This window comes from Acanthisitta chloris, unplaced genomic scaffold, assembly GCF_000695815.1.
Source record: "Acanthisitta chloris isolate BGI_N310 unplaced genomic scaffold, ASM69581v1 scaffold4953, whole genome shotgun sequence".
Lineage (NCBI taxonomy): Eukaryota > Metazoa > Chordata > Aves > Passeriformes > Acanthisittidae > Acanthisitta > Acanthisitta chloris.
The window spans coordinates 9,675-20,236 of NW_008663146.1; the positions used below are offsets into that span (position 1 = coordinate 9,675).

The 10,562-nt window shown below is 41.9% G+C and overlaps 2 protein-coding genes across 2 annotated transcripts in view; one reads left to right on the forward strand and one right to left on the reverse strand.

Annotated features, from left to right (window-relative positions):
- The first annotated feature begins 2,646 nt into the window (after positions 1-2,646).
- LOC103798608 (galactosylgalactosylxylosylprotein 3-beta-glucuronosyltransferase 2) lies at positions 2,647-9,587 on the forward strand. The gene is made up of 3 exons (XM_009070883.1): positions 2,647-2,791; positions 8,520-8,668; positions 8,752-9,587. The coding sequence occupies exons 1-3, from the start codon at positions 2,647-2,649 to the stop codon at positions 8,836-8,838; spliced, it is 381 nt and encodes a 126-aa protein (XP_009069131.1). The 3' UTR covers positions 8,839-9,587.
- The window catches only part of SMAP1 (small ArfGAP 1), a gene marked incomplete at its 5' end in the record, with an annotated part of 24,186 nt that continues 22,929 nt past the window's right edge, over positions 9,306-10,562 (reverse strand). The window contains one exon of the mRNA XM_009070884.1: positions 9,306-10,294. Coding sequence (XP_009069132.1) covers positions 10,160-10,294 — 135 coding nt within the window. The remainder of the gene's footprint in view (positions 10,295-10,562) is intronic.

Genomic DNA, 10,562 nt, shown 5'->3' on the forward strand with positions numbered 1-10,562 from the left:
TGGAACTTGTCTGTGTAGACATGCCCAACAGGATGATGCCCTGTGTTTACATCTGATGTGTTTGGATGTTAATATAAATATGCTGTTAGCAAAGTTTGTGAAAGGGATGTATCATTAAAACCAGAGCTAAAAGATCTTCCTGAGAAGGTTTGGCTGATTTCCATATCCAAATAGTTAGTTGCTAGCTCTGCATTTCCTACATGGAAGAGTGGGAGAGACTGGAAAAATTAAAATTAAGCAGGGAGAACAGTTACAGTAAAACATGTTTAACAATAACCTGTAGAGAGATTTATGTCAGTTTCTCACTGGCAATTAACTAGGCAATGGCTTGGATAGAATCCTTATCACCAGAATCCCTATATTGCCAATTGTATACATTGCCTGCTCTTATACAGAGTCAGTCACAGTCTGACTTGCTATAACAGTTATTAGGGTGAAACTGAGGAAATTTTGCTAAACAAATTCGAAGATACACATCTAGTTGGAGGGCGAGAAGGTGTGTGTTTCTCTTCTGTATGTACATACACATCTGTGGGTTTTAAATATGTGTTTTATGCCTTCCCTGTGTGAAAGTTCTAAGAATCTGCTAATGTTCCTAGCTTAGAAATGTGAACCACACTGACGTGATGTCTTTGTTTTTTCTGGTGCAACTCCTGCGAGTCAAGATGATATGCATGATAAATCTTCCACCTTGGCAGAGAGAGAGGGAAGTGTTTAATATTTAACCAAGGTTGTCTTTTACTTCAGCATCCATCGATAGGGGACTGCAGTTACAAATACGTAAAACTGTGTTTGTTTTTGCTAAGAGGAGTGCTTGGAAGGAGAAAGAGATAACCTTTCCCTAAGGAATAGGCTTTGATTACAACAAAAGACAAGAGGCTGCTTTTAAAATAGATCAAATTAAGCCCATGTTACACTAAAATAGTTTATACTTGCTTAAATAGGACTGTATTTAAAGCACAGTAGTTAAAACAGTGGCTTTTGAATCACTGTGGTTAAATTGTGCAAGTCACTGTGCCTGTGCTCTCATCTGCTCAAGTTCTCACGCCAGACTGTCTGATTTTCCCATGGGGAGCAGCACGTCGAGGTTCATGCCATATTATCTCCTGTTTACTGAAGAAAATGGTCCAGTGAACCAGTTAGCTGAATTCACTGAGTCACAGAGTCATTAAGATTGGAAAAGACCTCCAAGCCCATATCACGACGTGCCACGTCCAGTCATTTCTCGAGCACTTCCAAGGATGGTGACTCCACCACTTTCCTGAGCAGCCCATTCCAATGCTTGCCAATGCTTTCAGTGAAGAAATTATTTCTGATGTCCAACCTGAACCTTCCCTGGAGCTGCTTGAGGCCATTTCCTCTTGTCCTTTTGCTAGTTGCCTGGGAGAAGAGGCCCACCTTGCTACAGCCTCCTTTCAGGTAGCTGTAGAGCAATATAAGATCCCCCCTGAGCCTCCTGGGTTTTTTTTGTTTTTTTGGGTTTTTTTTGCCAGGCTAAACAACTCCAGTTCCCTCAGCTGCTCATAGGACTTGCTCTCTAGACCCTTCACCAGTTCTGCTGCCCTTCTCTGCACATGCTCTAGCACCTCAATGTTTTCTTGAAGTGTCTCAGTCATACACACTTCTTGCTAAAGGAGGAGTACTTTTTAGTATCTATAGATTCCTCTAGGTTAGATAGGGAGCACATATCCAAACTGCATTTAGCTACATTTAGGCCATTGGGAAAAACTCCTGTTAGAGATATGAAGCTTCCTGCCCAGCCTGCTTCTGAGTCCCTCTCAGAAATTTAGCAGAGCTTTGAAAGGAAAAATGTAGAAGTTAAAGAGGCTCAGCCCAAACAATCCTTTCTTCTGAGTCCTTAATAGACCTGAGCTGCATCTCAGATCTGTTGTACAAATCTGGCATGTTGCAGGTAGGAAAGAGTTGGTCATAATTTACTGTACTCAATGTATTTTTTTAACCAATCTTAAACTAACTGTACTTCACAGAATCATAGAATCTTCAAGGTTGGAGGAGACCCCTAAGATTGTTGAGTCCAACCATTAACTTGCCACTCTGCTGTAACCCCTAAACCATATCCTCCAGCACCAGATCCAGACACCTCTTAAACACTTCCAGGGATGGTGACTCCACCACCTCCCTGGGCAGCCTATTCCAGTGCCTGAATACCCTAACAGGGAAAACATTTTTCCTAACATCTAATCTGAATCTCTACTTGTCTTAATGATGTATTTGTTAATTGTTGTATTTTCTCTCACTGGGTTTGTACATCATCTCAGAAATGAGCCTACTGACAGAATGCTATTGTCTTGCAGATAAAAAAACCTACTATACCTTTGAAACCCAAACAAACAAGAAAAAACCCCCAACTGTTTTTTTCACAGCTTTAAAAAATTGTGTTTTAAAAGATATTATGAACAGGGTATTGAAAGGAGAATGGAGGTGCCTATGGGCTAAAGAGCTGGAGATTTCACAGAAAACGAGTGGGCACATGCAGCTTTCACTCTGTTGGGCTGAAATCTGTAAGCTAGGATTGCTTCTAACTACCTAGTGTTGGTGATTAGTGTGCAGGCTTTCTACTAACACTCAGAGATGGATCCTGCTAGGAGGGTGTGCAGGCAGTGACGCCGTTCCTGCCTCTTGCAGATGCGCACGACGCGCAAAGTGTCGGTGTGGCCCGTGGGACTGGTGGGAGGACGACGCTACGAGCGCCCGGTCGTGGAGAATGGCAAAGTTGTTGGCTGGTACACTGGCTGGAGAGCTGACAGGCCCTTTGCTATTGACATGGCAGGTAAGCATCAATTTTCAGATACATAATAACCATTTTGTCACTGTAAGGAGCTGTTGAGACTTCGGAAGTGTCACCACTGTTTGCAGCTCTTCAGCACTGAGTATCCGGCAAGTCTTAGCTTGCACATCGTGTCTAATTAAATTGCTGCTTGGTGATATCTGAACTTACTTTCATTTGGTTTTAACTTTCTGTGGCAACTTGGCTTTTCTTGTTGTATAAATTGTCTGAAACAAGTTAACTGTAAATTAATTCATCCAGTCAATTTTTGCAAGGAGTCCCTGCCTTTCTTTGTGTCATCAGTCCACACCAGGCACTATAAATGCAGATCCTTCTTAGACCTCATGTTGTAAAATGCTACTTTCTCATGAAATTATTCATTTTGTGTTGGAATGACAGTGATAACTGTAGATGGATATAGCTTGAAACACTGGGCTTAGGGGAAGAAATCACTGACAGCTAGAGCCTAGTAGATGAAGGCAGAAAAGCTTCAAAATGAATCTGATCAATCTTCTGCAGTGAAGTTGGCACACTACATGGCTCTGTCTTCCTGTCAGTCCATGCTAAGACAATTTCTTGTATTTATTTACAACTGCTTCATGAACCACCACTGTGCAGAAGTCCAGTTTCTGGTGTAGCAGCAGTTTCCCAGAAAATGATATGATGTTTGCACTTGGGCATCTTCTGTTTTCAGGAGGGAAGGGCAAAAGTAGGAATACAAGGGCAAAACAGGGTAGAAATAGCCACTGATATCCTTAGGTTTTGGGATCCTCATCTCAACAGAATCTCAGAATTTAAGGGTTGGAATGGACCTTACAGATCATCTAGTCCAACCCCTGCCCTGGGCAGTGACACCTCCTCACTGGCTCAGGTTGCTCAAGTCTCATCCAGCCTGGCCTTGAACACTGCCAGGGTTGGGGCAGCTATGACACCCCTGGGCAACTTGTGCCAGTGTCTCACCACTGAGACATAAATAGAATATTTGTTAGATACAAATAGAATAGTTGTTAGACTAAAAAACTTTTTTTCTAATATCTAACCTAAACTTCCCCTCCTTCAGTTTGAACCCATTACCTCTTGTCCTATCACTGCAGTTCCTAACACAGAGTCCCTCTCCAGCTCCTTGTAGCCCCTTCAGATATTGAAAAGTTGCTCTCAGGCCTCCACGTAGTCTTCTCTTCTCCAGGCTGAACAGCCCCAACTCCCTCAGCCTGTCCTCACAGGGGAGATGCTCCAGTCCTCTTAGCAACTTTGTGGCCTCCTCTGGACTTGCTCCAACAGTTCCATGTCCTTCTTGTTTTGAGCACACCAGAACTGTGTGCAGTATTCCAGGTGGGTCTCACCAGAGCAGAGCAGAGGGGAAGAATCCCCTCCCTTGCCCTGCTGCCCACACTCCTGTGGATGCAGCCCAGGATTCCATTGGTTTCTGGGCTGAACTCACACTGCAGCTCATGCTGAGCTTCTCATCCACTGTCACTCACAGGTCTTTCTCCTCACTGCTGGTTTCAATTCCTTCCCACCCAACCTGTAGGTGTGCTTGGGATTGCCATGGCCCAGATGTAGGACTTGTAGAATATTTTTATATGAATTGAAATGTTTGATGGAAAATGTGTGCAGTATTTACAGTCCAGCTGGTTAAGAAGAGTAAAGGAGGACTGAGAGGACTAACTGTTGCTAACACCTTAAAGACAGGTGAATTTTTCTGCACTGTGGAGGCATTTCAAATCAATAGGTACCACCTGGCATGAGAATAAATATTTGGGTGTTGAGGTAGAGGCATTCCTCAGGGGAGAAGTAGGTATGTCAGTGCCTAAACCCACACAGTATGTTGAGAACTGCAGCTGTGCATTCCAAGTGTCTCTGCCTGTGGATTTATAAATACATATTGATCCTGTGCTGTGGAAGGGATTACTTACAGGCATTATAAAGGTGAAAGTGTGGTTCATAATTCATTAGCAGCAGGCAAAAAGCCATTACACAACATCAGCCAAGGGACTCTAACCCACACATGAAGAGATCCATGGGAAGTTCTTAGGTTGTTGTTTCCTTTGCAGTTGCTGAATCACTGGCATGAGGGAAAAGCAGCTCCATTAGGAGCATTACCTGCTCCTACTTTTACCAAGGTCATGGAAGGGGAGGGTTATAGAGACAAAGAAACAAACACTGAGAGTGCAGTTACTGCAGATCTACGAACAAGGAGTTACTACTTTGTGAGAGAACTTTTATTGGCCTCCAAAAAATAACTGAAGAAATTAAACTACATTTTTAATTTCAGCAAGGAGAGAAATGGATGCTGTATAGACTGCTAAAAAATTATGTGAGGTTTGCATCTTCATTCCCCTGAGAAATAGAGTGGAAGGGTACAGACAAACAGAACATACTGTAAATCCACAACTGCATAGGTGTCTGAGCTGGTGCAGTCTACAGGATGAGTGTGAAAAACTCAGTCTTCTACCCTTGTCCTGCTCTCCTGAATTTCCAACGCACTCCTGGGGACTTGAGGAACTTACTAACAAGTTAAATCCATGCTCTAGTACATCACTGGCATTTCTCCATCTGCTGCACCAAAAACAGAAGCCACTTAAGTTATACTGCAGGTAAGGAAGAACAAGGACCTCTTTTGAAAATATTGCCATGAAAATAATATAGGTGAATATATTAAACTGCTTAGCTGTCTACAGTGAACGTTCTGATTCCCGAGGCACTGGTAAGGAGGTTGTCTTTGGTTTACAGAACTATCTTTTCATAGTGCTTTTCACAAGAACTTGGTCATGAGGCTGGGTGTGAAAAGAATGTCTGTTTGAAAGGTGATCACTGATTTCACTTGTGGCTGTTCAGAGGAAGCACATCTTTGCTTTTAAGCACACAAACCTAGACTTCAAAATACAGGGCTAAATTCAAACCTATTTCAAGTGCAGACAGGTCGTGCTGATTTCATTGGGCACAGCTCAAAAACCCTCTCTGGCCAACTTCCCCAGGTCCTTCTTTGACATACTCACACGTGGCAGTCACATTAGATCAGCTCATTAACACTGGTTATTTATTTTGAGACGATTGGGGCTGACACTGCCATTCTCCAGTGCTGCATTGCATTCAGAACCAGAGTAGCTGTTTCCTGCATTGCTGCCTGCCTGGCAATCAACACACCACATGAATTAGTTCAGGTGTTTTCTAAGTTCTGCTTCAGTTTTAACTGTAGGTGAGTTCTAGAGTATGACATAGACTTCCTTACCCTTTGGAAAGCAAAGCAAGAGAGAATGCTGAAAGCAAAAAAGTGCCACTGTTCCTCAGGTAGGCACTGTGTTATTTAGTACAGACCTGACTTAGTCTTCTCTATTAAGTGTCACTGTTTTGCTTTTGGCTTGTTCCCAGTGCCAGAATTTTGGACCACCCATGGAAAACAAGTTGATTCTCCCAATGTCAAGACTGTTCAAGAAGGCAGGTGGATGCTTTACATTAGCATTCCAGGAGCTACTTCAGCCACAGAGATTAATCCATGCCTGTAAATCACTGGGCAGGCAGATTTTGGACTTGTCCAGAGCTCATCCACTGTGCCCTAAGCTCCTCTGCTAGGGCCTGAGCAACCACCTCTTTTTTTTTTTTTTGCTATAGTTACGAGATCTTCAGTACATCTCATCTCTCTTAGAGCTCCCTGATAAAAAAACAAACTAGTTTATCCATGTCACTGAAAAATATGGCATATTTTGACTGAAACTGAAAGAGCCACTGCTGGAAAGCACGAACAAACAAGTTTTAAGTGAGTGGCTATGGCAGACAGCATGCTCCAAAAAAAAAATCCCAACCTCCTCTCCATCAAAGGGTAAATCTATTTTAAACACTGAGTTTGCAATCAAGAGCCTCTTTCATGGTGAATTACCTGTCAGCAGATGCTTTTGTTCTGAACCACAAAAACTCCTGGTCAGGCAACTGCCTTATTGCAACCCAAATAGTGTGTCACAGGGAAAGGATAACTTGAAAGCAGCAAAGCCCAAGCCATGGTGTGTCCAACAAGCCAAAGGTGAGACCCTGAACGATGTGGAAACCAGTGCCTCTGCTTCAACATCAGCACTGAGCATCACATTTATACACCCCAGAAATGACACTCGGTTTCCAGCTTGCCTTCAGCTACTCCTATCTAGAACATTCAGGAAGCAATGGCATTAATCATGGCAAGGAAATCTTTAAAGACTGGCTCAGTTTAACAGGATGAAGAGAAACTGTTCTGCCTTCTAACAGAAGCCACTGATCTAACACAAGGTGTGACTTAACAGAAACAGCTGACGTTGAAAGCAGCACAGATGTAATCTCTGCCATGTCTCCCAGGTATCTTGTCCTCCCACAAATTAATTCCTATCTAGGTGGCTCTTCAATCAATTAGATTTAATTCACAACGTTGCATTAAACACCAAAAAAACCTCCAAACACCTCTCCACACTCCGGCTATGAAATTGTCTTTGGCATTTCATGTGAATTTAAGCCCAATATGACCTTACGTAAAATAACTATGTGCATGTAAGCACTGTTTGGTTATGATACACTGGAGACAGTAATCCCAGATTAATCCCTGTTTGGTGATAGAATTCAAAATAACAGTGTCTTTTCATCTATTACCACAGGATCATCATCTACTGACAGAAATAATTAGTGCCAGTCTGGTCAAAATCTGAGCTGTCTCCTTTCTTTCTGATGCCAAAATGATACAGCTGTGATAAAAAGTCAACTGAAAGTTGTCACTAGAAAGTGGTTTTCTCTCAAGTCTATCTTAAGAAAAGTCACCTGTGTGAAATTAATGCAGTTACAAAGCAAAGCTGAAGAACCAGAGAGGGAGGTGACAAGTCTCCTTGAATTATTTTATCATTGCTTCACTGGATTCTTCTAGGAAACAAAGACTTGCATGATCACTGATCAAGGAAACAAACCTCAGGCCAGTCAGTGCAAAGTAGTCCATGTTCTTGCCACCCACAATACTCAGTGTGTAACTTTTATTTGATGCCTGATTTTTAATAGCACCCTGAAATGGAAGTTGGCAATAGCATGGTAGTAGCAAGGGCACATGTTACATGCAGAGGGCACAGCCCATCTGAAGATCTGTGCATGGGAGCAATCCACCCTCAGAACTCAATCCGATTTTCTCCACAGAGGAGCAAGATTTGCAACAGAAGAACCTGTGAGAAATTAAAGCGTGGATCAGTAAGGGCTCTGGGGCCAGGGAGCCATGCTGACACACACAAAGATATGCAGCAGAAAATCTGTGTCTCTTTGCTTTAGAATGGGATTCCTTCTCAACTCTAAAAACTAGGACACTACGTTAATTAACTAGTTAACTACTCTCACCTTTAAATGTAGAAGTGTTTGTACAGTACAAATTTTATACATTTTGGTTTACTTAAAATCGAGTTTTATTTCTTAGTTAGAAGTAGAAAGGAAGAACAGTCCAAGATCTCAGCAATACCTGACTTTTCAGGAAAAAAACCTATATATTCCATACATGACAGAAACAGATTAAACATGCTGAAAATATGGTGCAATTAAAAAAATCTGACTGTGTCTTTAGGGCAAAACAAAACAACACAGGGTGTACAAACCTACCAAATATTGTCTGTCCATATAATTAAATTTACACATTTTTAAAAAGAACATGGGAGCTCTCTAGGTTTGAGTGTAACTTGCACAAAAAATGTAAAGCCTACAGGGTTTTTATAACCTTTTCCCCTGTCCCCCTCTCTCCAAGGATTTGCTGTGAGTCTCCAAGTGATCCTGTCACACCCCAAAGCTGTATTCAAGCGCCGTGGTTCTCAGCCAGGAATGCAGGAATCTGACTTTCTGAAACAGATAACAACAGTGGAGGAACTGGAGCCAAAAGCAAACAACTGCACAAAGGTACCAACTTCCACACTTGCTAAGTAAGAAGCTTTGGTGTCACCCCTGTGGATGACTGTACTGACACAAATGTCGTTTCACAGGTTCTTGTCTGGCACACGCGAACAGAGAAAGTGAATCTAGCTAACGAGCCAAAGTACCACCTGGACACAGTCAATATTGAGGTATGATGGGGAGAGACAGTCACACAGCAAGCACAGGACAACAGAGGTGTCAGCAGGTGCTGGAATTCGGGCAGTTAAAATCACCTGGTTCTGTGTGAGACCTGAGGGACTTCTGTGGAAACAAAAGGAAACTGTCAGAGACTCTAATAAGCAAATCAAGTGGGTGTGCTTTGTTCTAACTTGTCTGCATGCATTTCTGAACTCTCAGCTTAATAAACTGACACTTACCTTTGTTTTAACGCTGTTTCCACATAGAGAAACGTGGCTGCAATGGAGTACTTTCAAAACCATTATTTATGTATATACTTTTTGTATTTATCCAGCTTAATGGTGTAATTATGAACCGATTTTAACTCATGAACTGTTGATCTAAGCATCTGCATAAATGGATCCTCCAAACTGAACATGTTTTACTTCATTCAAAAGTAATGGTCAAATAGGTTGTACAATAACGAAATAAAAACCCACAATCATTTACGGATTTATCCTTTTAATATAGGGAAATAACATTTTATCATTACGAGGCACCATAAAATGTAAACACAATCACTGTCATAAACCTGGATCTCTCTGCAAGGAAAAATATATCAGTTCATGTTGAGTTACCTTGTATGCATATTGTGCTGCTAGTTCTCAGCATTAATACTGTGCGTGTGCCTCGTGGGCCAGATCAGAGACTTCAGCACAGGAAACTCAAGACGCATCAATTGCTCATTTTTAACAGAATAAACTATTGATTCGTAGAACTACAGTAACATCCAGGTTTATCTTGCTTTCAATAACCACATTCCCTGTTATGCACACCATAATAACATCACAGTGAAATGTATGATGAAACAAAATTTGTTTGATACACTAGAAAACATTGCTCAGTGATACATTTACATTCTATTTATATATGATTAAACATTTGTTCATACAGTACCTTCTACAGGATTACTGGGTAATTTTGGGGGGGTTGGGGGTTCATATTTTTGGATATTACTAACATGATAGCTACATCCCTTATATGCAAACATTTGATCTAGAATTTCGAGGGAAAAAAATCAGTATGTGGTTAAGCAGCTTCTTAATATGGTCTATGAAATCATATGCATTGTATGAAAACGCTTCCAATGATGTAGAAATGTATCCTTGATCTGCTTTTTTACTACATCAAATTTAAATCAATATAGACCACAACACGGTCAGTCAGTTATATTCTTAATCTGAACAGCTGGGGAAAAAGAAAAAGAATATATATGTACATGGAAGGAACAGCGAAAGTAAATGCGTTTGAACAAGGAATGTTAGGTGGCTGTTCTGGGCAAGACTTCTATTGCAACTTTCATTTCCACAGTTGTGTGCTGAGAGTCTGGCCAGAGGAGCTTCCAGTCCATCCTGCTGCTGTGCTGGGGGGCTGGCCAAAGCCCATCACATTGCTGGAGCTGCTGAGGTTCATTCCAGCCATTTGCTGATTCATCTGTGAAGCACAGACACACACACACACATGAGCCTGGTTAGCACTGGCACTGAGACACAGCACACTGCTAGCCCAAAGCAGCACTGCCTCCAACCAGCCACCCCCAGTCAGTGTACATTTCCCCAAAAACATTTCTCATTGAATAAAAGTACTGACTCAGACTAAGTTTCTAAGCTTTTTTCCATGCTGGCAGCTTTTCTGGAGCCCTTCAATCAGCATGACATGCAGCTGACAGGCTGCAGCACTTGGTGTGTGTGTCATGTGCAGG